The following is a 27,089-nucleotide window of genomic DNA, read 5'->3' on the forward strand; positions in this document are numbered from 1 at the left end:
GGTGCCGTTCGCGCACCACTCCATCTGTGTGCCGTGCCAACCTTCATAGGCGCTCACTCACAGGAATTGCCCCCAGTAGTCTTAGTCAAGGCTGTACGGGGCCATATTTGCCTTTCGTGTCGTGTCGGTGAGAATGGGTTGGGTGGGAGAGGCCACGTGTTCTCGCAAGGTGTTAACGGGCGTTTACGTGTGCGTCTGTGCACGCAACGTAAGTGGTCTCAAGGTGGCCAGGGTTGCTGTTGTGACAGTAATAACTCGAAGGCACCACGGGTATTTGCTCCAAATGTACAAAATCATTGATCATTGACCCTAGCCCCTCGTTGAAGGTTTAAAAAAATACCCCCATCATCATAAGTCTCATGAATAACAGTTGAATCATCATCATCAAAGGCAGAAGCAGCATAACCCATCAGCAGCAGTAGCGCATTATTGTATCGTCATCACCACCAGCACGCACCTTTAGAATGTTAAGTGCAATCAGGCCGATGCAAGAAGTGTTTTGTGCTGCGTCATACCATTAGGCAGCCACTGGAGCAAATCATAAGCAGCAGCTGCCGCTTGTATCGCACGGGCCAGACGGTCAAAACTACACACCACTTGTGCCCGTAGGTGTGTGCGTGTGTAGATGCGTGTGCGTGTGTGTGTGCACGCGCGCGATAGTGCAGTGGTTAGTGCACCGCGCTACGAACCCGGTGACCCCGAGTTCAATTTACACTCACAGCCACCATCAGCGGTGGATATCTGAACCGATAACCGAACCCCTACATTGGCTCAGCCCTAAATGAGTACATTCCTGGTGCGGTGTGTAAATACTAGCATGGGGGGGGGGGGGTAGATGAAAGCGGCCAGGAGTAAGTCTCGGCACATCACCCCCCCCCCCTCTTCTATTGCGGATTACCGTGCCGGCCTTAATAGGTGCTCACTTATCAGCACGTGGCCCAACAGCCCGTCTAGGCTATGGAGCAGGAGGTGGAGATCTTTCACTTTGCGCACATATGGTTCAGTTCAGGACAGTAACACAGATTGGCCAACGCCGCGGCTGAACTTTCATGACCGTCCCAGCATAACAAACCGAGTGTCGTTTTGAAAGCTATTCAACTGGTGTATAAGCTAAACAACGTTTTCTTGTTATTTTATCAGGTAAGGGCCTCGCTGAGCTCGTGTAGCTCTCTTTTTCAGAAGCGACCTGGCGATCGCAACCGACAGCTCGACGAAGTGGGCTCATCGCGCGGACATTTCTAGCGGCCAAATACACATCGGTACGTGTTTGACACGTGCGCAAAAAAGTGAATGGGCCTTCAACAAATACCCAGCGCAGATGATAGAGTCGAGCCGTCCAGCCGAGAGCAACGACCACCGTTGTGAAATCTTAACTTAAAGCTTTCGTGACTTTTATGAGTATTTCTTTTCTGATCAAGAGAGGTGGACAAATGATCTCTTATCTGATGATGCGAAGCTCTGATTAGCGCTGTTGGCTAGGTATGGTGCGAAAGAAGTGCATCATATATACATGAGAACCACAAAGCACATCTTCGAAGTGTATGAGATCGTACGTCCAAAATTGTGGAACTACCCACCCAGTTAACCCTTGACCTCTGGGGTTGTAGGGGGCATCACTCCAGACACACCGAGACAAAGTGTGCTCCGCTTCCTTCGACTGCAAGCAACTTGTCATCGTCGTCATTATCCATCGTTGTGTTTCCACTGCTGGATGAAGGCCTCCACATGCCGTCGCTATCCCTCACGCTCCAGTGCTGCGGATACCTGCGGGAGTTGGTCAAAGAGAAGATGTGTCCACTCCTGTCCACTGCAGTGTGGGTCGTCCACTTATTCCTATTTCCACTCACACTGGGAGAAACCATTAGCGTGGGGTGCCGTGATGGGGGGGGGGGGGTACTCAGCTCGTTTATCACTGGGTCAGGAACCCATTCAGACATGGGCGACACCAGGTTTTTACAAGTGTGCTGTGTGGGTGTGGGGGGGGCTAAATACCTTTGTGGAGGATGATGGGGGGGTAGTAGGGTGGGGGGAGGGCAGAGGGGCAGGGCTCGAGTGACATCATGTATTTCTTAGCGATGTTAAGCATCGAAAAAGCGGTGCCCTCCGACTGTGTGTGGACCGGAGGTCACGTGATGGGACCTCGGAGGTAGCTCTGTGGTGTCCACTTCTGTGCGTGCTGCTCTGAGAGAATTCATGCACGGGTCGTTCGTTCCGTAACAACGCGACGCCGATAGCGCGATCAGGATACAATTTTGGGGAAAGGAATGACATTAAGTTTAAATAATAATGATCATAAATATGGAAACAAATCTCCAATCTTGCGTGTGTGGAGGAGCTGCAGCATAGGTGGTGTAGAACATTGGGAAGTGGAGTTTAACCCATGAAGGATGCGGGGTTCAAATCCCTGGCTTGGATTACTCACGCCCTTCAAGCTAAACAACTTGCAATTTACAGTGAATACTCACCAACGTCTAACGAGTGTTAATTTACGAAACACTTCGTTTTTTATTGTAAGCAATTTGTTTATAATAATAACATAGAAATAATATTGACATATCTACCCAGGAAAGCTACACCAAGTCCCACGACCCGTTTTCAGGATGGGTCCCGCTACATTGGGACGTTTTTCCAACAGCAATTGCATTCAATTTCGATTTAAAGCTTTCGTGACTGCAGGGATTCATCTTTTTGGTTATTTTGGTAAAGTCACGTAGAATGGAACTAATAAAATAATAAAAATAAAACAGAGTCTGAATGACTCTGTCTTCTCGACAGACCTGTTCTTCACCTGAGGACGGCTGCTTGCGTTGTGGCGGAAACGTCGTGAGAATTATTTTATTATGTTTTATTTTTATTATTTTATTATTTCCATTCTACGTGACTTTACCGAAAGAACCAAGAAGAGCAATTGCATTGTGCCTTTTAGCTATGGGAGGAATCCGGAGAACCCGAAGGGAACGCATAGCAGAACACGGAGGCAGAAAATACAAACTCCAGCACAGAAAGTCGCCCGAGTCGGGAATCGAACCCAGGCGCTTCGTGCTGCGAGGACCACGAGTGTTAAACCACTGGCTGCCTCGTGTACAGAACCCCTTGGGGGACCGTAGGGCAAGTCCGCTGAATGAGACACCGGCTGCTTTTGAATGTACACGAGCACATCTCTCATGAAACCCCGTCTGTAAGGGGCCGTCCATAAAGGACGTCACGCACCTGGGGGGGGGGTGTGGGAGGTCAGATATTTGTGATGATGTGTGACGAAGGGGGGGGGGGGCGGTTGAGAGATGTGACGTCACATCAAAATGCGCAACTTTAAATAAATATTGAATTGTTCCAACAACACTAATTGTTATAACAACACTCTTACAACATCAGAGTGCAGCGCCACATTAAATACGCACTACAATGACAATAGTTTAAAGCGATTCGAAACATGTGTTATTTTCAAAATGGAAATATGGTTTTGGGGGGGGGGGCAGAGCTTTGTGACGTCATATTTGCGGGGGGGTCTGACTTTTTGTGACGCCGTGTGACGGGGTGGGGGGGGGTCAAAATCGTCCAAAATCGCGTGACGTCATTTATTGACGGCCCCTAACCCACTCGGCCAAATCTCCCAGATTGCGACAGATCTCATCAGCACTCGGAAGCTAAGCGGGCGTTGAGCCTGGAGAGTGGCTGGATGGGCGGCCACCGCCGCACGAACAGGGCCATCGTCTAGTATCTCGCGGAGCCGCGTTGCGACGTCAGTGCAGCAACATCCACTGCTGTACTGCACTTCCACGCTCCCTGCCTTCACCAGCAACGCACACTGACCGCCAAAAGCTGTTGATCAGGAAACTTTTAATTTATCATATCAATGTCATCTGTCCCCCCCCCCCCCCCCGGGCCCACCCTCCATGGTGCTGTAGCTAAAGTGCAGCCTCCCAACTCTTATTATCCACTCTCCCTCTCTGACCTCTCTGACCTCTCTATTTGCGATGTAGTGAAGGAGGCTCATTGCCCGAAACGTCGACTTTGAAGACGACATAAATATCCCCTACCACCCGCGTGGCACGTATGCAAATCGGTTTTAACGTTAACAGTCAAGGTAACATTCAAGGGATTTATCATTGGGGTCAGTGGGGGTCAAGTAATTATTTTGCCCCCTCCAAAAGTAGGCAAGCGATAGCCCCCACCCCCCATCCCCCATGCCTCCCTGTGGCGCCTCCTATGACTTGCGCCACCTGCGCGCTTCAGTGCACTCTGCCGCAGCGCCCACTCGGTGCCAAGCCGCCCCTCGGCGATCTTTGAAATCGCTCTCCCGCAGCGGAGCTTCTCAAAGTCCAATCGTCTCGCATTCTCCTCGCTCACGTCACCACCCAGAGCCAAGGGGGTGGTGGTGGTGGTGGTGGTGGGGAGGGGGCGGTAACACCTGGGGTGATAAATGCGGCAAGTGTCCACCGTGGGCAGAAATCCTCGTGCAAATGGGCATCTGTTTCATATACACTGTATGCACTGAATATGAAACAAATGGTTCCGCTTTATTCCATGTATGTTTCAAATGTAATATGTACCCCCCGCCCCCCCTCCCCCACCCCCAAAACGATATTCTGCAGCAAATGTATCACAGTGCCCTTTCCGTGACATTGTTTTTTCCATCACAAAAAGCTACCGCGGTGACCTTGCTATCGTACACACGTGTGGTCTAGACACATTCGTCTTTAAGAAAATCACCGTTAGCCTCGGCCACCCCGGGTTGTACCAAAAATGCCACTTTTTTGGGCCAATGGCTCAAAGGTCAACCAAACAGAGCCGTACTTGAATGTTGGTAAATGTGGAAGCACTCTGCCTTGTGGTGGGGGGCTGCAAGGAGCAGAGATTACGGTCTCACGACTTCAGACATTCGCTAAATTATTTTTGTAATAACTGACAATGAGCAAATTCATAACACTGGTTTATTTGAGTTTAGAGTGCAGCCGGCTCCACAATTTTTTTTTTTGAAACATCACGGGGATCTTTACCATCCGCTGCGAAGCAGTCCCTCTCATTCAGCACGTAGCATTTACGACGACGATGATGATGATTGCGATTCAAGATTTTGCTGATGCTGACGATGGATTGTGCTTCTGTTCTAACCAACGGTGACTGCCGGTCTCAAACCACGAAGCTCTGCGTACGAGTGGCGACCGCGCCACCACCCGGCCCCATCACCCGACTCCCTCCTTTTCAACCTCCTCTCTCGAACGTCCCATTTCCCCTCCCATATTATCATCATCATCATCAGTGCCATCCATTATAACAACTCCTGGCCGGGTCACGTTCCACAGAGCAGGTTGTGCCAGCACCCCCCCCGCCCCCCCCCCCCCCAGGTCTGTTTGACCGCTGCCAGCGTTGGCCCGCGACTCATCGCGTCTCACGCGAGCGATCTCAGGAGACGCTGCTTTGCGGTGGGGGGGGGGCGGGGCGAGCGAGCGGGCAGGGGGGGATGGGTAGCAAGATGCCGCTGCTAAGTTTCAGCGGCGACGCTTCTCGCTCGACAAGGGGGCCCGTTGTTTGCGAGCGCTGTTCACACTCTTTCACCGCACGAGTGTTTCCTCTTCACGCGTGACTCCCGTCCTTCTCCCCGCGTGCCCGCTGTGCTTGCCCAGCTGAGGCGGACGGATTGATTGCCCGGCTGAATGAGAGGGGGACTGCTCGTGGCCAACAGTGCGTGCCACCAGTGGCATTTTCAGGCACCGAGGTGGGCACCGGCTAACTTAGGTGCAGAGGGTGGGGACGGAATATGGGCCCGCACAGAATTACAACACTGCACGGTGTTGAGACAAATAAGGCATGGGGTCAGTAATGCAGGGTGCTTGCTAATAGTGCCATGGTGGCAACAGTTCATTGCAGAGGTCGCAAACGGGTTTTGATTCCTTACCCGTACCCGGCCGCACCAGGGTCGCAAACGGGTACCCGTACCCATACCCATACCCGGCCGTACCTGTACCCTACCCGTACCCACCCGGGTACGGGTAGAGTACGGGTATCGGATACCTGATAGGACCTCTGGGATGAAGCCATGTTGCAGGCGCGGGTGGGTTGATTCTAGGAACTTTAATTATGAGAAGAGACAAGACGTTGGGAAATGAGTAACAAACAGTTACTCACCAGTGACTCACGGCCTACCCGTACCCGTACCCGGCCGCACCAGGGTCGCAAACGGGTACCCATACCCGTACCCGGCCAGGTGCGGGTAGCCGGGTATCGGGTAGGGTACGGGTATCGGGTACCCGGTTGCGACCTCTGGTTCATTGTGCCGGGCAATAGGTAGTGCAGGGCGCTGTCCAGTAGAGCAGGGTGCTGGCGAATAAAATGCAGTCAATCAATAGTGCAGGTTTGGCTGGCCAATAGAGCGTGGTGCGAGCATGGTCTCCGGTTCCTTGTGCAGGGTGCTAGTGAACAGTGCATGGTGGCACCAGTTCATTGAGCTAGCGGATAGTGCAAGGTACTGCCCAGGAGAGAAAGGTGAACAATGCAGGCTGCTGCTCAGTGGCGATTGTTGCTGGCCCATAGTGCAGGGTTTTAGTTAAAAGACCAATAGCCGCTCAGCTGAACAGGAGCGAATCAATAATGCCAAAGTGATCAGTCATTATGGCAGGAGGTGGTAAACAGGACTGTGGTGAGAGAGCACATTTTCCCAACTCCCCGATCGCACACAAAGCGCCGCAACACCTCTGGATGGTGTGATTGTGGTGGTTGTGGCAAGTGTTGTTGTTTCATGGTGTGTGTGTTTATGTATATATGTGGTTCTTTTTTGGGGAGTGGTGGTATAGTGGTTTGCGCACAAGTCCCACGACCTGGGTGTAATTCCCGGCCTGGCTAAAATCAGTGGCGAGTGATATCTGAATTTGCGTCGTGAGTTTTCTGAGTCGATTCAGCCGAAACTGTCATACCTGGTGCGTTGAGTAAACATCAGCACTGGGGAAAACAAAATAAAAATTAGCTGACGCGTTGCGGGTTACACTACCACCTTGTGTGCCGTGCTGGCCTTAATATATATGGATGTTGAAATTCTTTCACACCCTACGTATCTAACCAAGCTAATTGGAGGTAAGGGGTAATGGACATCAAACTAAACACAAAAAGGCAGTTCTAAACAAATTAGTTTTAAATCTCGATTTAAAAGTGCTTATAGGAAGGAAGAGCGTTCCAGACGGCCGCAGAAGCGCATCTGAAAGCACGCGATGCAGTGACCGTCTTTGTTCGATGGTGCACGCTAACAGCATTTGCCCCAACCATCTTCATACCTTTAAAGTGGGAGGGACCTTTGCTAACGAGTGACGTTAAGCGGATGTCAGGGAGTGGGAGATTGAACCCCACCATTGTGGTGTTGTCAGATGCAGTTGTGTTTTGACCGCATCCTGTCTGTCCTCGGCAGTTTATTGCAGGATCCGGGAGTTGGTGTTTGCAGGGATGGCTCTTGAAGTCCCCAGTGGTCTCATCCGCTGGTCCATTTTGCTGTGCGTGTTTGTGTAGAGATAACTGCGCTTAGTTTGAGCCTCCCTGCCCTCACCCTGAGCACATTATCTTACGTACACAAAACATCCACAGACATTTGCACGCACATTAATGCACACACGCACGCATAGAAATGTGAGTATAATTTCTATTTGTTTTTACTTAGTTTTTATTTTGTCGGCTGGCCTACAGAGCCTCACCTTTGGCGGCCTAGTCAATCCTCCTCGGGAGAACCTGGTAGGGCATCTAGGCGAGTTGTATGAATGTTGAACTTATTTCGCACCGTACGTAGCCAACCATGCTAATCGGAGGGGCGGGGGAGGGGGATCTGTGAGCAGGCCCACCCAAATCAGCATCAATGCCATGGGTTCCCGGATCCTTTTTGGGTAGAATGAGCCCTGACTCGACTCTGTACGACAACATTTACTCTTGTAAGCACTGTGACTAGCAGACAAATACAGGATTTTTTTTAAGCGAAGCAGATAAGTAAACACAACCAGACTCGAGGTTTTGTTTTTTCTTTCTCCACCATTCACTCCTTGACTTGGGCCAGACAGGGCGAGCACGAATAAATGACGACCACGGGAAAACTTGAGAAACGTTATGGTGCGTCTCGAAATATTTTAGAAGACTTATATGACAATAATCATACATGTGAGAGGCTGTCCACGGATTGAATTGATAGTTCCCCGGGCTGATATGGGATGTCCCTTGGTAAAAGTATAACTGCAAAAACTTGTCTTTGGTGAGGATGTACAGCACACTACAGGAGTACTCTTTCATCCCATACTTGGCCAATTCCCGTTACTGCTGCATATACATTTGTAAAATACCCTGTGCAGTTGTTTAATAACGTGTAGGGGAGTATGTTACAGAGTGACTACACAAAGGCAGCCGGGCGTGGTGCTGGCCACCCACCCCCTCGTGTACTGTGCAGGCCTTCTTAGGTGCTCGCAAGCAGCAATTGCCCATACAGTATGTTAAGGCTACACAGGGGACCTTTGTATTTGTATGTTAGAGTCATTATACATTATGTGTGTATGAATATATTATTTACATTTTTAGGAATGACAATGGAAATGTCTCCCTGCACGGTGTATATTGTACTTTGTTAAACTTTAATTCTAATCCGGCCCCACGGTGTTTAGCGCAGTCTCCAAGCCGTTGTTTTCCACTCTATCTCTCTGTCCTCTCCCAATAAGTGCCATGAAGAAGGGCCATTGCCAAAAACGTCACCTATGATCTATTTTTCCGTTGAAGGCCAGCCACAGTGTTATCGGAGAACGCTTTTGAGAATTAAAACCCACTATCCCAGTGTTGCCATCTTGCTGTTTCCGACACCCAGCCACCTCGTTGGCTAAATATTCATACCCGATGGGGAAGGTCGTGCCACCTCCTTAAGGTACAACAAAACGGGAACAAATCATGGGGGCGATATGAATACATATCTCGCAAATGCAATAGCACGGAGTGCTGCAGGTAAATGCTTTGCATTGAGTGGTTTAATTATTATTATTGTGATTGATATTGCTCATGATTTTTTTTAAAGTGCCCTTCAGGCTGGGCAGTCCCACACACTCTCTAACACACACTCTCTCTCACACACACTCACTCTCACACACACTCACTCTCACGCACTCACACACTCACTCTGACACACTCACTCTCACACACACTCACTCTGACACACTCTCTCTCACACACACTCACTCTCACACACACTCACTCTCACGCACTCACACACTCACTCTGACACACTCACTCTCACACACACTCACTCTGACACACTCTCTCTCACACACACACTCACTGTCACACACTCTCTCAGCGGCGCCGCGGTGCTTGGGCTGAGGACGCGTCTCTCAGCCCACGCGGCGATCGTTGCTGCACTCTGCACCCTGCCGACGATGCTCCCCCGTGTTGTTTACCCTGCTGGCGTGACGCGCATGGCTGCCAATTCCTGTCAATGCAGGCGGCGGTGGGGTGTGGAGGCCAGGGGGTGGGCAACGGTCAGCGCGCCGCTGCGCTACGAACCCGGCGGGCCCGAGTTCGATTCCAGCTCACGGCCACCGCCACCAGTGACGATTATCTGAACCGGTCCTGGGCCTCCTCTAGGTAGACTCGGCCTTAAACGAGTGCCTCGTGCAGTGTGTAAACATCGCCACGCGGGAGACAAAGGCGGCCGCGTTTGGCGTTGGCCACCCACCCCCTCGTGTGCCGTGCCAGCCTTCATAGGTGCTCGCTAACAGCACTTGCCCCTACAGTCTGTTAAGGCTATACGGGAGATCTTTGTTTTGTTGCGGGTGGTGGTGGTGCGGGGCGTTCGACGGCTTGGTGGTGGCCCCAGCTGCGTGGCGCTGGGGGTGGTCGTTGTCGAGAGGGGTCACGCGATCGAGTTCCTCAATTGCCGCCCGAGTCCTGGCCCCAAAAATCAACAGCGGTGGCGGCGATGAACGCCGTGAATCGTCGTGGTTTTTTTCTTCTGTTTGCGTTGTTTCAAGCTTTCCCATTATGGTGGAGAGCGTTTACACAGTCAGCTCTGTCTGCCAAGTCCACCTGTAAGGGGTGCGGTCACCATAGCTCTCGTAAAGATGACCCATTGTGGAGGGCATAAAGTCGAGTGGCTATCTGGGGCTTTTTACCTTATTGCAAGGTGGCCATGAAATGCCAGTAAAGCAATGGTTTCCTTGAATCTATATGTGCGGAGCCTTGAGTCTTATCTGCCCCTCGTGTGCGTGGTGGGTTTTCTCCAGGTTTTCTCCGGTTCGTTCCCATGTGAAGTCAAACTTGTTAATAATGCAATTGGCCAAACACCGAAATGCAGCACCCTCCCGAAGATGAGTCTTGAGGCTCGGCACAGAACCAGTCCAGATATGACGCACCATCCATTTTAGCCGTGGCAGGGAATTGATCGCTGGTCAGGGCTGGATCCAAAGGCGGCGGAGGGGGTGATTGCCCTGTTTAGGGCCAATTTTAAGGCCCCATTTAAAAGGCTTGACATTTTGGAATCCCCCCGCCACCCTCCACTGTGTTCAGAAGTTTCTAGATTCGCCTCTGGCTCCGGTAGCCAGTAGGGTTGTCGTGCAGTGCACTGGTTGTTGCACCACCACTTCACGTGCACGTTTTAATTATGAAGAACTCCAATCCTTGTTTGCAAGAGATCCTTACCTGTTTCCCGATTTTTGCACTCCTTTCCTTCGCTTGTATTGTTTGCCGTTGTGACTTGCTGACCCGCCCATACCGGACATCTGTGGAAAAGAGTTTTATAGCTCATCGGATTCCTCCTGCAGTCGAAATAAAGATTCTGGTTTTGATCCGCTCTAGACTTTTTAGTATTATTATTATCTTGAGAGCCCTCTCCTGGTCAGGCCAATGCAAACGCAAAAGGCACTTGGAATATATTACATTATTTGGCAGGCGATCCAAAAAAGGAGTTGCGTGTTCCTCTGGGGAAACTTGAACTTGCATTGTGGCAGCCGCGAGCCGTGAAGAGGCCATCCAAATGCTCGACGCTCCCTCGGGCAGGCTCGGGCGGTCCCTCCGCCTTTCGAATGCAGCGTTTTCACACTTTGTTTGACCAGTTGACAACTCAAAGAGACGAGATGGATGGATCGAGAAGCGTTTTCCGAGAGTGACCTGGCTCGTCAAAAAAGTGACACAAAGGCAATGAAATGAGGGGCGTGGAAAATGGAGCAAATAAAAAACATTCCGAGCAAAGCCAACTGGACGGACAGTGTGGGTCTGTGGCTGTGAGCTTGTGTGAAATTGCATGTGTGGCTGTAAAGAGTGAGGTCAGAGAAAGCCACAGAAGACTTTATTTTACGTTCATGAGATTTGTTTTTTTCACTTTTGCAAAAGGCTATCGGAATGCAAAATCTTCTTTTTGAGAGGGCTGGGTAAAGTTGCTCGAGGTTCAAGTGCTTGGTTCTTTCTTAGTTGTTAAAGTCCAACTTCCTAGACAAAGGCCTCTCCCTAACATTTGACCGACTTTACTGTGTCTTTCCATGTCCGTCCCGTCTATGTTGGTCTATGGGTTTCTATGCGAGTCTAGTTCTGTGTGTGATTATATCTGGTTCTGTGTGAGTCTACAGGTCACTCTGTGAGTCTATAGGTCTCTGAGTGAGTCTGTGATTATCTATTTGAGTCTATGGGCCTCGGAGTCTGTGTAAGGCCATGGGGTTTGGTCTTATTCTTGATTTCTTTAGCATAAACATCCTGCCCCCAGTATCTTCATCTCTTTATTATCATTTGTCACCTCCATCGATCGTTCCATTCCAAATGTTCTTATCTCATCCAGCCATCTCAAATTGAAGTACTCTGTGGCCCGCATGCTCACGGTGCATATTGCACAAGTAGATTACAATTTCACGGTCATCAACCTGTAATAATTACTACTCTAACACCGTCAAACACCCTCCAGCAAAATCATAAACAAGGGAGTTAAGGGGCATTGTTTTATTTTCGCGATCATAAATGCCTGTAGCATTCTCGCCCATGGTTGGAGTTGGTGGTGGCTGAGTGGCTGGGGGTGAGCTCTCGGCGAGTGTTCGTTAAAGCATCGGCCAAATATTGGGTGAGCATTGGGGCGAGTGTTGGGCGACTATTGGGCAAATGGCTGAGCAGGTGGTTTGGTGAGCGTTGCGTGAAAGTTGGGCGATTCTTTGCTCGAGTGATTGCGCGAGTTGATTGGGCGAGTACAGCACTGGGTGAGTTTTGGTGAGCATTAGGCCAAGCATCGTACAAGATTTACACGAACATTGAGGCTGGCGTCGGTTGGCCGTTCTGTGAGCATCGGGATGAGTGGTGAGTGACCGAGTGAGTGGTGGGCGAGTACGTGGTTGACCGTCATATGCAGGTCTGCATGAGAATTGGCCAAGCATTAGGCAAGAGCGGGAGCGAGCGCGGGGGAAGAGCCGTTTGGGGCGAGCCATTTGAGGCTCACGCCACTAATCTCCGGCATCATCCCGCGTGTGGGGCAATGCGGAGGGGGGGGGGCGCCCCCTAAAATTAGCACGCGGCGGCTCGTACGGGGCTGAGTGCCCTGCCGTCGGGAAAATCCAAATCTTGGGCTCGGCTGGCGGGGTACATTGGGGGCGGCTGTGTGGGGGGTCGGGTAAGGGAGGGGGGGGCGGCTCAGATCTCGTTTGCGTTCGGCGTAGATCGGCTGTCGTAACGATTCCCGCGAGCGGCGGAGGCGATTCTGTGTAATTATGTGAGGAACGGAGTATCCGCCGTGGATTGGCGTTGGGGTATTTTTGTTACGTTTAAACTAAACCAGTAAACTATTAAACTAAACCATGTTTTTATTTTACCAGGTAAGGCCCACTGTGCTATATCGCTCTTTTTCAGAATTGCCCTGGCCACAAATGATTGCACAACGAAGTGGCTTGTCATGTGGAAATGTGTAGCAGTCAAACACTCCAAACGCACGCTTTTAAATGTGGAGGGAAAAACCAGAGGACCCGGAGAAAAATGCACGTGACCACGGGGAGAGAGACACACAAACTCCAAATTTACATGCAGGTGTCAGGGTCGGGGTCGAACCCTGGCCCTCCTGCATACCAGGCGAGGGAGTTAACATCTCGCCACCGTGGCGGCCCAATTACATGAATCCGGGCGGTGCCGGGACACGTTCCAGTCATTGCCACGTGATTGGAGACCTCTTGCTCATGCGAGTATTTATTGATGTTTTTCCCCCCTTCATGGGAGATGACGGCCGATGGGAAGGGGGTGGGGGGGGGCAACGAACGGAGTGAGTGGAACGTGTCAAGGAGTGGAACGTGTCCGAGAGGACGTGCCACCCATGGAGACGGAGCGCCGCTCGTGCGCAGGCTCTGTGTGGGTGGTTGCCAACCTAGGAGGTCGTGGGAGATGGCAACAGCTGGAGGAAAGAGATCATCCAGCAGTGGAGTGACCATGGCTGCTGCTGATGCTGATGATGATGAAAAAATACGTGAAATAAAAGTAAATACATTCCAGCTGTTCTCAAAACACGAGTGGATGAAAGCCTCCCCATCGGGAGTTTTTGACCAATATTTTACTTCACTGACGTTAGTCCTGGCCGTGAATCGAACGTGCGTCGACAGAGTTGATGGCGTAGTACGCTAACCACTGAATGTTCTCCCCTTGGTGGCGTGGATTTTTCTGCGGGTCCTCCGGGTCCTCTGGTTGTTCCCTCCAATTTTAGAATCGCCTCCTATTAGCACGGTTGGCTACGTACGGTGCGAAAGAAGTTTGGCTGCTATTAATTTCCACATGATAAGCCACTTCGTTAAGCGATCACTTGTGGCCAGGTAGCTATATAGCTCAGTGGGACCTACTTGGTAAAATAAAAAAAATTGTTTCGTTTTATAGAAACGCATTAAAGATTATCTCTAATTGGGTATCTTGGGAGTGTAATTCAGCAAGTGTTGTTAATCTCGAGTTTACTAAGCCAATTAAAAAAATAACCACTTGGGAGCAGAATGCAAGAGTGCGAAAACCTTCATGAACGAACCGACGCACAAGTGACGCCTACAGAATTCCTCAGCGCGACGGGAATCGCGATGACGCATTCAAGTGCGGACATTTTTTTTGAGTGAGGCGCACGCTGTCTCCACTGTGAAGCACGTGGCCGCCAGTTTCGGGGATTCACTTAATATTGCGTACAAATAAAGATGTCATTATAGAGTATCAAAATGGTACAGGTGCAGCCCTGCAAGTGTTTGCTCACGCCACTGCCCGTAGAAGAACATCCGCTCTAGAGAGCGCTTCCTGGGGCTAATTTGGCCCACTCTCCCACGCTGGCCAGACATCTCGGAAGAGGAGGCAGTGACCCACACTTTACCCCACCACACGCGACCCGCCGATCGATCGACTTGGCTGTGGCTGCACCGCTTGCACACCGCCGTGTGGACTGACGCAAGAGGGAGGCTTTTAAGACGCCCGTACCCGTTGTTTCAATGGGCGAGGTCAAAGAAATAAAATTCAACCAGAAAACCTCTGGGTGTACATTTTTAGTGTGCGAACCATCACACTGCGTCAGCGCCCCATTATAGTATCGTTTATAAAATAACCTGTATGTCTATCTACGTAATAATTGAACCCTGTACAGTTTTACGTCGATGAAGAAGGAACTATGGCCGCCCCCTTCGTCGATGGTCCAGTGGGAATTTTCTCTGTCCCCGCAAACCTCGTCTTAATCGCGGTGGCTGCGATGGCTTAAAGTGCGACCACCCCCCCTCCCTCCTCCTTCCGCTGTTGCTGCAGGTGGCGATAAAGTCAATCCGCAAGGACAAGATTAAGGATGACGGCGAGATGGTGAACATCTGGCGGGAGATCGAGAACATGTCGTTGCTGAGCCACTCCAACATCATCGGCGTCTACGAAGGTGCTTGGCGGGGAAAATCTGATTTTGCGAAAAAAAATGTTTAAATGTTTTAAAATTATTCTGTTGAGATCACACGTGTTGACGTGTTTTTAGTAGGGGGTTTCCTCCCCAGTTAATTCCAACTGCTATCAGCATCGTGTCGTCAGATGAAGAATTCATTGGTAAAGTGCCGTCTTTGTATATATATAAAAACGGCAACAATTGCGGTGGGCATTGGTGGCGACGCTGCACGTGGCCGCCTGTAATCCAACGCTTCTGTGGAAGCAGCAGAGAGAGGGTTGGTGGATCACCGCAACAGATGTTGTAAATTATCCTTATTCACGTGGGCGTCCAGGAGGTGCCATACATACCTATGGCTTGCTAGGAAAAGGCAGCATGGCAAGTGTGGACGGCCGACTCTTTCATATGTGTGGGATCGAGTGTTGTCCCCTCGCACCTGTGGGTGTTTATTTCCCGGTGCTTCGGTTTCCTCCCACATGTAAACACTCCTTCATTGGCTGATAACATCTCAATATGTAGAGGACCACAGAAATTGGGCAATTGTTGGTGCTGGCTCACCGCACGGATGCTGCCTTCCCGCTCGTCTGTGGTTGCTCACGCCTCTGAGTTGTTCTCCTTTGAGAGCGAGCGAACACTGGACGGCAACGGCGTTCCAAGCTGAAATTATCATTATTATTGTTTGACAAAATCTATCCCAAATAAATCCTTAATAACATTTTTTTGCTAAATTCGAGACGAAGTTGTAGGCACGCTTTCCCACACGCTCTGCTATGAGATCATCGCGTGGCAGTCAACACCTCGGCAGAAAGATGCTTGGTTAAAAGCTGTGCCCAAGTCAATTGAAGGGATACTCAGAAGTGGTTCTGTGATATCTGCTTCTCTGGACCATTCTCTCACAAGGGGTGATCCGCCTCGGGGCGCGGCTGATACGGACGTCACAACAGGCACATAGGAGGAGGTTTTGGCAGTCCGCGCTGCGTCTCTCTTTTCGTAGATTCTTCAGGTCGACGCCTCTTCAGTTGTCCGGCGCGATGTCTGACGTTTCGCTCCCGAGTGCTGGGAGCTGCTTCAGATTTCCCCAAATCACTTCTCGAAGAAGCGTCGGACATGGCTCAGTGCAACCCGAAGACGCGTCGGGAGAGAGAGAGCGAGAGAGAGAGCAGTTGGGGAAACAAAAGTTGCGCATAAAAAAAGGTTGTCAACTGAAACTTTTTTCTTACCCGTTGTGGATTGCAGCTCAAATTTGCTCGGAGGGGGGGCGGGCGGGGCGTTGGTGGGGGGGGGGGCGGTGAAGGGATTTAATCATTTGTTTTGCTTTGTATTTTAATCACAAAGGGATTTTAATCGGAGGGGATGTTTTGCTCTCTAGCACAGAGGGGGGGGTTTTGGTGTGGGACCCTGGGTGTGAGCTTCCTGCTGCTGCTGCCAGGGCGTTCTCTTCGGGCGTCGGAGCGGAGAACCCCGAGAGAGGAGGAGGGGGGCGGGGGGCGAGAAAGGAGGGGGGAAGGGAGAGGCGCAAAAAAACACTTTGCACAAAGGCGACGTTCGCTCGCTCGCTCGTTCGCTGACTCGTTCGTTAGCGCCGCGACGGTGGCGTTACGGTGAGTGGTTGAGCAATGCCTACCCCAGGCCAAATTAGATGAGTGCGACGCTGCGTGGGCGCGATGAGTCTGAGCCGTTACTCTTTATCTTGTTGTGACATCGGATGTGCATGCGAGACTGCTCCTGTGAAACGAACAAAAAGAAAACACATTTGCCACAGATCTGACGTTCTAAAAATTAAAGGCAGACTTGAAATTATATATTTTTTGGGAACGCGAAAATTGCTAATTAATGTTGTCATATCAAAGAACACGTATAAGATGAGGTTAGTGTTGATATGCAATGGTAAAGGCGCAGCCCTGCAATTGCTCGCTTGAGCTACTGCTGGCAGAAGGGCCTCCACTCGGTGGGGGGGGGGGGGGGCTCTGGAGATCCCCCTCGAGAGGGTATTTGGTCTACTCTTCCACACGACTTGGAAGAAGTACCCACACTTTATCCCACCACATGCAACCTTTTTCGATTGACTGCGGCGGTGAGCTTATTTCTTCATCCTGTTGGACGGACAGAGGTGACGTGGGGATTTGAGAAATTTGCTGCTCGTTTCAACTGCTCCGCCGTGAGACGGAATCGAACCGGCGACCCCTGGACTGCTTCTGACCGTTGCACCGCGACTGTGTCAGCTTTGATAACCAAAACATTTTACTGCATTTACGACAACAAGAAATAAAATAAAAAGGAGACCAGGTGGGCTGAGCAGTTGGTCAGATCGCCTAGCCAGCACTGTTGAGATTGTATGGGTTTATCCTCCCGTGCGATTAAACTGGATTCTGAAACGGAGCACGTTGCTGTTGTTCGCCCGGTCACGGTGACTGCCCCCACCCTCCCCCCCCCCCCAAAAAAAAAAAGAAAACACACTTAAATTGAATTTGTTTAACTAGAAAAATAAGAAATCAAAACTAAGTTTGTGCCCCGTTCGAACGAATGCGGCTGGAAATACACAATGGTCCGGAAGACCCACAGAGTGGTCAGCAAGAAAATGTGTTTTTTTATGGTGAAAAACGAGAGGACGTTTGATCACCTTGCGAACATTCCTTGTCGTTGTGTTGCTGGGTTATTCCATCGCAGGGTCGTCGTGAGTGATGGGGGGCGGCTTAGAGAGGACTTCATCCAGCAGTGGATTGACCATGGCTGATGATGATGATGACGACGAGTTAGCCGGATGGAGCAGTAGAGGGGGTGGTAGGTGGCGGGTCGTTAATTCCCACCCCCCACCTCCCACTGAGAATTCCAATTCCTGCATCATCAGTTTCACAAGAGGTGCTGTCCCCTCTCATTCTGGACAATTTACGGCGGTGATGGGCAGCCCAGACGAGTCGATGGGCGGTCCTCCTTCGCCTCCGTGTGCCACAAGCTCGACATTTGTGCTCATGCACTAAACATGATCCCACGCAGTGTGGAGTCTATGGGCCGTGATGAGTCTATGGGCAGTGTTGAGTCTATGGGCCGTGTGGAGTCTATGGGCAGTGTTGAGTCTACGGCAGTGATGGGCAACCCAGACGAGTCAGTGGGCCACGTGGGCTGCCCTCCTTCGGATGAGTGGGCCGCAAGCTTGACACCGTTCTTGCGCACCAATCATCACCCCACGCATCACCCTCGACACACTTGGGCCAGGCCACCAAGAGGGCCCTCCACGGGACGCGTGTGGCCGGTGGGACGCAGGTTACCCACCACTGGGTTACATCCATCATGGGACCTCCTTGCCAATACCAAAATATGAGAATATGTTTTACCCTTTTTTCTGCTGTACGCCTTTTGGCGTCCTCTGGTCTAACACCTTTTGAGACTAGGCTCCAAAGAAATCTGTCTCTGGTGTGGACCAATCAGTTTCAAAGACAATGCATATGTTATCAGAGTGTTTTTTGTTTGCATTCTGACCACAAGTATTGTGGTTAATGTAGACATGATTCCTTGTAAAAGGTTTCAGTTTGGTGTTTTAACATCTCAACACCTGTTTTGTTGCCAGAAAAATGGTTTACATCCATCTGTAAATCCACTGCTGGCTGTCGGCCTCTCCAGGCCAATCAGTCATGGGGTTTTGTTGTTGTTTGTTTGTTGGTAACAATACTTCACCACGCTAGTCAGTGCTGGTTGGCGAACATCTGGCGAGGGCCGGACCATGTCCGAGACACCGCACGCCACTTGTGTCGGCCGCGGCCGCGGGTTGACCATGCGTTGGTCGGCTTCCACCACAGAGCGTGCAAAACCGCTGAGCCAGCGCTCTGTCTACCCCCCCCCCCTCGTATTGGACCCGACTCAAAGCGTGTGAATTTGCCCCCTCGGCTAAAGCTCTGCCCTAGCCCTGTTAAGTCATCGTTTCAACCAATTGGAGACACCTTGGGGTTTTGCTGATGCAGCGTAAAACCAAAGATGGGGCGCTGGGATTTTACGTCTGTTAAACGAGACGCGGTTTCTGCACTTTGCTCGTGTGTTTGTTTGGCTTTAATAGACGCTCACTAACGACACGTGTCCCTGTTTGGACGGATCGAGGGCGATTAATGGGCTTTGGCAATGCCTAGAAAAGATGTGGACTCATGCGGTACAGGAGGATGTGGAGCTGATTGGACTTGCCGATGACTGGTACCACTCGTGTCAAAATCAGTCTCTACGGCTCGTGAAGGACGCTAATGGGCAGTTGCAGTCAGTCGCCCAGTCATCTAAGTCTACCCAAGGCACCTGGGTCTATCCCATGACCTCCTGACGTCGAGCCCTCCATGCTCCACGTGGCCTCAAAGTGCTTCTAGCCTGGCGCAATGGACGTGTTGACGGCTGTTGGTGTTGTGTGCGCGTCGATCTGATAACAGCTTGAATAGGCGCTTGCTTATAGCACTTCACCCCGACAAGTCTATAAGACTACCTACCGGGGGTAGGGAACCTTTGCCTTTATGCTTGCGTCCGTGCGATGTTTATCGCGTGCGTTCATCGGTTTGCACGTGCGTGCGTGCGCAGTGGATAGCACACTGCGCTATGAACCCAGCGACCCGAGTTCGATTCCCGCTCACGGCCACCGGCACCAGTAATGATTATCTGAACCGTTCCTGGTCCTTCCCTAGGTCGACTCGGCCTCCAACGAGTACCTGGTGCGATGCGTAAACATCGTCACTCGGGAGACAAAGGCGGCGGGGCCATGCTGCTGGCCACCCCACCCCCTCGTGTGCCGCGCCCCAAAACGCCTGTCGAGGCTGCAATGGGGATCGTTTGGTTCAAGTTCAAGTTAATTTATTAGGTATAGCCCTGTGAGCCATTCGGTTCTTGAATCAGGTGCAACCGCAACATACAAAAAACAAAAAACGTGAACAAGAAAACATCTTAAAGTGACTATGCGCAAACAGAAAAATCCAAGAAAAGACGGTAAAATATTGCAGAAAAAGCACCGTACACCAACATACACCAAATATTGGTCTTTGCTTGTCCCCCTTAGTGTTCGAGAACAAGGACAAGATTGTGATGGTGATGGAGTGCGCCGAGGGGGGGGAGCTCTACGACTTCCTGAGCGCGCGTCGCCGCCTCCCCGACGCCGAGGCGCGGCGTCTCTTCCGCCAGGTCGTCTCGGCCGTGCACTGCTGCCACAAGGTGAGCGCGTGAATATACGGGGTGCTTAAAAAAAATTAACCCGTAAAAACAAAGTTTTTCACTATAAATCCTTTATATGCGTGGCGGCTAGAGTCCTCTCATCCTCTGGCTTGAGATGGCTGCCACCTATGGGTCAGATGATTGTCTGGCAGCATTAAGCAATTGGTAATTAAATATTGAATTTTTTTTCCCTAAACAGTGTAAAATTTTGGAATTTTTTTCACGAAAGTAAATTGTCACGCACAACGAGTCTGTGTGCAAAATGTCAGCTCGATTGGATCACGGGAAGTGGGTTAAAAAACGACCGAAAGATTTGCACGGTCGTAAGCGCGCAAGCAAGCAAGCAATTGAACTTAATATAAAGGATTTAAAAAATGTGAACACTTCCGAGAATTGTTTTTCTTTCGGATAGTCCCATATTAGCGTTTACATTGTTTTGAAGCACCCTGTATATATGCATGTAGAGGACCGCAGAGCTTGGGCGATTTGTCGGCCTTCCCGCTCGTCTCTAGTTCCTTCCCGCGCCCGCCGGAGTCGTTCCGTCTCCCTCTCTCTGTTTGAGAGAGCGGCCGAGGGCGCCGCGCAGGCGCCGCGACTGCGCCGGGGGCCTCCGCGCTACGAAGCCGGTGGGAGGGGCCCATTCGAATCCACATTGAACGTCAACGTCACGCGTTTAAGGGTGTTGGGCTGCATTGTCCGCGTGATGATGAGCCACTTGGGCGAGCTATCATTGTGGGGCCAGGTCGCTTCGGGGATAAGAGCTGCATAGCTGGTAAAATAAAAAAGAGAGTTTAGTTTTAGTTCAGATTCCTCGCATCGGCGGCCCTTGCCGACGGCCACGGGCCTGCGTCGCTGCGCAGCGGCAACCGCGCCACCACCACCGTGTCTCTTCATGGCCACCACCACCGCCACCACCACCACCACCGTGACCACAGCTGGCGTCGTCGCCGTGATTATAATTATTAGGGCTGTCATCGTAAGAATCATCATTTTCAGCGTCACAATGAACTTTATCCCAGCGTCGTCGTCGTCGTCATCATCGCCGCCACTGTCACCAGAACCATGCATCGTCATCTTCATCATAATCATCACTCATTATCGCCATCATCAGCCCACCAACATCATCTTCAATAAACAGATGTACAGCACAACGGAGCTAGTTCAAATGAGGCAGAACACAAGATACAGGCAGCACATGAGAGCGGGGGCTTAATTTCAGTTGGGTTGGCGACCTGGAAAAATAAATCCACACCCAGCACACCACATCCGGTATTACCCCTCGCTATGGCCGTGGCTACTAGCCGCGTGCCTGCTCCAGCCGACTGATTATCCGGAGAAACTATTTTCGGAGAACGTGAACCCAGCATTAGAGACGGAACAAAGACGGGCAGAACAAAACGACAGCGAAACGAGGCCAATCGAGAATCGATTCTAGAACTGAATCGCGTGGGCTTTCTCCAGGTCCTCCGGTTTGCTCCCACGCGTTAACACTCGTGAATTGGCCGATAAGCACGTGAATATATGGGGTGCTTCAAAAAAATGTGAACACTTCCGAGAATTGTCTTTCTTTCGGAAAGTCCCATATTAGCGTTTACATTGTTTTGAAGCACCCTGTATATATGCATGTAAAGGACCGCAGAACTTGGGCGATTTGTCGGCGCCGGCTTATTGCGTCGCTGCCTTCCCGCTCGTCTCTAGTTCCTTCCCGCGCCCGCCGGAGTCGTTCCGTCTCCTCTCTCTGTTTGAGAGCGAACGGACGCCGGGCACGCCTTACAGGTCGAAATTATCATCGTGCGTGCAATGGCGCGGTCGGCTACGTCCGGCGGTGCAAAGAAAGTTCAACACGCATGTGAATAGACGGCAGGGTGCAGGTGGAAGAGGAGGTTGTGGGAGAGGGTTGCGTGAGCAGTGAATCATGAAATGCATCCTGGCGGGGGTGCAAATATTAGTATCGTGAGTCAGGCCTTGATCGTCGGCCCTGAAAAAGAGACGCGCCCACGCTAATCCGGGACCCGGCTCATCAGCATGCAATTCCGGTCGCCCCCGGCGCAATCTAATCAGAGCCTCGTCACCGATAATTACGCCGAGACGAGAGGGAAGAGCAAGATCACGCAAGGTTCGCTCTGTCCGCCCTGCGCTCCCGCGACGTCGACATTATTATTATTATTCATCACAACAACAAAAACACAGATGGGAGCGGTGCCTTGCCAAATATAACGTCAAGCGACCTTGAGTCACTCTGCCAAATGCGTGTTCATCCACGCGTCCTTGACAAGCCCACGCTCGTGTCGCCGTCCCCTGCCCCTCGAGATCGCACTGCACCCACCCTGCCTACCTCTCCCCTCTTGCCTCACTCTGCTCCGCTCCACGCACTCTCCTACCTCTCCCCTCTTGCCTCACTCTGCTCCCCTCCGCGCACTCTCCTACCTCTCCCCTCTTACCTCACTCTGCTCCCCTCCGCGCACTCTCCTACCTCTCCCCTCTCATCTCACTCTTATCCCCTCCAAGCACTCTCCTACCTCTCCCCTCTTACCTCACTCTGCTCCCCTCCGCGCACTCTCCTACCTCTCCCCTCTCATCTCACTCTTATCCCCTCCACGCACTCTCCTACCTCTCCCCTCTTACCTCACTCTGCTCCCCTCCATGCACTCTCCTGCCTCTCCCCTCTCATCTCACTCTGCTCCGCTCCACACACTCTCCTACCTCTCCCCTCTCATCTCACTCTACCCCCCCCCCACGCACTCTCCTATCTCTCCCCTCTCACTCCACTCTCCTCGCCTCTACGTACTCCCCGGTTAATTCACCCGCGACATTCACCAAGGCGGCCGCTGGCACCGAACCTCTGCGAACGAGCGACGTACGTGCCCGCTGCGCCCGGCCATCTGTCATTGACTGCGATCCCTGCGTCCTTTGCCCCTGCGGCCCCGGGTTCCTTCATTTCTCCGAGAGCCCCCCCCCCCCCCCCCCCCGCTGTCGTCTCCGCCGCTCGTCAACTCTCAGAACCGTCGCTCGCCCCCCCGCCGGCACTGCCGCTAACCCCCGCCACCCCCCCACCCCCCACCCCGTCCAATATTCTGGTGCCACCTTTCATCGGTGGGCGCTTCTCTCTCAGGGTTGTTCTGCTTCTTTTTCCCTCTGCCGACGCGCCAAATTGTGATGTCGCTTGTCATGCTGCCGCCGCTGCTGCCGCTGCGAATGTGTACGTTGGGCGGGGGGGGGGCGTCAATTTCCGGTCGGGGGGGGGGCGCCGACGGTGGAATGCGAACAACTTTGGCGGAGCGCCGCGCAAAACCGGTGTCTCGTTCGCCGGGAGCGGCGGCGACGGTGGCGGCAATGGCACGCTCGTTCGCGGCCGAACGTCCTCGCGGTTGCTGGAGCGCGATCGTGGCGGGAGAGGTAATCCTCGGACGACGAGTTCGGTGACTTCGTAAGCGATCGGCGACTTTGTGGCCGATCGATCGGGCGACTTCTCATTGTGGGCAATCGGCAATGTCGCAACCAATGCCAGGCCTCTAGGTGAAATGCACTGGCGGTCAGTGTGGGGCTTGGACCCCCCCACTGGTTAGCGAAAGGCCATTGAAACCCAACAACAGCAACAATACTTACCTGCTCATTATAACGATTATAAACTGCACATGTGCCCCCCACCCCCATCCCCCTCTCTTCCCCCTCCTTCCCCGGCTCACCCCTCCCCTCCTCTGCCCTGATTTTTGTTGTAAACTCGGATGTCCCTTCCAAAAATTATTCAATATCCGCACAGTGTCTCGCCTCATCTAAAACAAAAGCTGAATGACAATTACGTGACTTTGTAAAAAAATATAAAATATATATATAAAGTAAAAACTCTCGACATTCGAATTAGCTCACGATCCGAGAGAGAGAGTCGGCCGTGAGAAGACTCAAGTCGGAGGTCACGACCTCCAGGTGGCCTTCCCTGTCCCGGCCCTGACACGGATGTACACACTCATGTTTACAATGAGTCTCTCATTATGACCCCCCCCCCCCCCACTGTGGGCCGATTGCCCAATTGTCTGGTGGCTGTTACGGCCGACTTCGGATCAAAGGTGCGGCGGTTGCGGTGCTGCTCGCAACACCCACGCGCACGGCTAGACAGCCTAGCAAGTGCTGCTGCTGCATCATGTTCACCCGCGTCGTTGCGTACACACATTCTACATCCACCCATCTCCACAGCAGCTTTTGGCTAACCGTTGAACCAAGACGGTCACCGAAATCGCGCGCTTTCAGATGCACTTCTGCGGCCGTCTGGAATGCTCCTCCGATATTAGGAAGCCACTGGAGCTGTGACACTTTTGAACGTAGATTGAAAACTCATTTCTTTAGAACTGCTTTTTGTGTTTAGTTTGTTGTCATTTCCCCGCACAGTGCGATTAGCAACATACGTACATTTTCGCTTGATTTTGCTCTGAGTTAAGCTCACGCAGGGGTGACCGGGCATCCCCAAGTGTCAGTGGTGAGCGCGCTGGGCGTTTAATCCCGGAAGCCTGGGTTCGATTCCCGGCCATGGCTGAACATCAGCGGCGAGTGAAATCTGAACTGGTCCTGGGGCCTTCCCCTGGGCTGGCTCGCCCTTTTCACGAGTACCTGACGCGGCGCGTGAAATATCAGGGCATGGGTGCACCCTTCTCCTCCCTCCCCGCTAACCCTCCACACCCCCACGCCCCCCTTCAACCCCTTCAATCCACATTGGCCGGCATGGTGATGTATGGTCAAGTCAGAATCCCAAGACAGACACGGTATTGGGAAGCCTTCATTCAGCAGTGGATTGACAAAGGACTGTACATTACGATACCTTTTCATAATTTATCATCATGAGTCATGGTCAGTCCACTGCTGGATGACGGCCTCTGCAAGCTGCCGCCACCCGTCTCGATACACCGATGTAACAATCCGCACAGCACCTTCACTCGGACTGATTTCACCGCTCCGTCTCCTTTGTTGGACGTGCTCTCTCGACCGTTACTCACAGGACACAGGAGTGGTGGTGGTGGGGGGGGGTGGCGAGGAGAGAGCGAGCATTCCTGTCTCACCACATTAGCCCCAGCTCGCAAGTAAACTTCCATTCGTTTGGCGTGAATGGGCACGCGTGCGGCGGGGTAAAGTGTGCGTACTCCCGACCTCTTCCAAGACATCGAGTACAGCGGCGGAGGAGTAGGCCAAATACCGTCCGGGAGTGGGGGGGCCCTCTGGAGCGCCAGACCTCCCCCCCCCCCCGTCTAGTGAAGGCCCATTCCGCCAGCATGGGTGTGGGAAATCAATCCCAGGGCTGCGCCTTGAACCTACTTGGGGCGGCCACGTCTGAACAGACGGCTGTGGTTTGTCTCGGCTGTCTGCGTATGCAACGCCGCCGAGAGGCTCCGCGCGCTCACCAACGCCGCACAAAGACTCCCGCGGTCGACCGCGGTCGACCGCGGTCGCCCCTCCGCCTCGGTCTGCCCGCCACGGCAGCCGCTCTAACCCCGGGCCGTCTCAACTTCAGGGGCTTTTTTGGGAGGACGCCGTGGTTCTTCCGCCCGAGGCCTTGGATGTTGGGTGGATTATTAAGGGCCGGGCCACCCCCCCCCCACCACCACCCATCCAAAAACAATAAATATATCAATGATGAAGTGATTTCCTGCCGCAACAGAGCATTTACAGTCGTGAGTCAGTGGTGGGAATTCCACGTTCCTGCAGGACTTGGCGTGTATGACCACTGTTATTAACAAGTACCTTGTGTTCATTTTATAGGCCCCCAGAAGGATGATGGGCTGAGTCCCCCCCCCGCACCCAACCACCACCAAAACAAGAATTAAACTCGCAATTTTCTGATTGCGAGCGACTCGCTCTCTTCCGATTGCGAGCGACTCGCTCTCTTCCGATTGCGAGCGACTCGCTCTCTTCCGATTGCGAGCGACTCGCTCAATCACTGAGCCACCTGGCCATATATATATACGTGCCGTAATACGCTCAGTTTACATCCTGCGTGCGTTCCCGAAAGTTGCGACGGCGAATATCGAAACGACGTCCATCAGAGAGCGATGTACACGGGGTAGGTGGTGGAGGCGACGGATGACGAGAAAGCACGGACGATGCTGGGGGGTTGAGGCGACGCACATCGGGTAGCGGTGTTAATAATAAAGTGACGACGTATTTGAGAAATGACGGAAAACGTGAAAAATGCACATCGGGGCTATTGCTGTATATGCAGTTGTAACGATACAGTGCTTGTTTCCAGATGGAACAGTCCGCAACGGTGTTCCGGGAATTATTTTAGCGACGCCACATCCTTCTCATGCCTGACTTGTGGCCTGAACATCTCCATAGGAAGATAGGAATATAAGTGTACAATAATAGGTAGTGTCAGTACTGTATACATATATTTTTCTCATTGTTTAGAATTTTTTAAGTTTGTGTTGAGCATTAATGTGACGGTTGCGCTTTGGGTGGCAGATTTTGTGCCAGAAAGGCACCGGTGGACGTAAGCAGAACTCAAATTGACTTGACGAATGTCGGATTGTCATTATTATTGATAGTCATACCTTGCACCCCACGCGCTGATAATCCCAACTCCAAGCCGGCCAAGTTAGCGGGACCTAATTACTCGAGTGAGTACCCGAGTGAGTAATTAGGTCCTGTCTACGCAGCTTTATAATGGTTGAAACGCAATACTGCTGCGCTATGAAACGTCCTCTTGGTTCGTTTGGAAATTAAATCCATAGGGCTCACTGTGTGCGTTACCGCCTAGTTACGTGCCACAATGAATAGTTTTGTTCGTTTTAACTTCGATTTGGCTTCTTTACAGCTGTGTAACTCACAGCTAGAGAGCGCAGCTCTGAAATAGCGGAGGTGAATATATCAACGATGCATTGTGGGCATCATCGCGCCACGCGCGTGGCGGGTCAACGGTCACAGGAAGGAATTTGAATAAAAACACAGAGAGAGAGAGATTCAGTCCTGGCCCTGACGACGATCCACGCGTCCTCACTGTGGCCCCTGTGGCCCCGGTGGCCTCGTGGCGGCTGCGAGTGTGCTAGCCATGTTGACCCTCGTCGCGGCGCGTGTTGGCGGCGGCGGT

The 27,089-nt window shown here is 52.0% G+C and overlaps 1 protein-coding gene across 1 annotated transcript in view; it reads left to right on the forward strand.

The window, feature by feature from the left end:
* LOC144943683 (NUAK family SNF1-like kinase 1) overlaps nucleotides 1–27,089 on the forward strand; it is a 56,533-nt gene that overhangs the window by 23,779 nt on the left and 5,665 nt on the right. The window contains exons 2-3 of the mRNA XM_078871407.1: nucleotides 14,725–14,845; nucleotides 19,866–20,017. Coding sequence (XP_078727533.1) covers nucleotides 14,725–14,845; nucleotides 19,866–20,017 — 273 coding nt within the window. The remainder of the gene's footprint in view (nucleotides 1–14,724; nucleotides 14,846–19,865; nucleotides 20,018–27,089) is intronic.

This window comes from Lampetra fluviatilis, chromosome 32, assembly GCF_964198595.1.
Source record: "Lampetra fluviatilis chromosome 32, kcLamFluv1.1, whole genome shotgun sequence".
Classification (NCBI taxonomy): Eukaryota; Metazoa; Chordata; class Hyperoartia; order Petromyzontiformes; family Petromyzontidae; genus Lampetra; species Lampetra fluviatilis.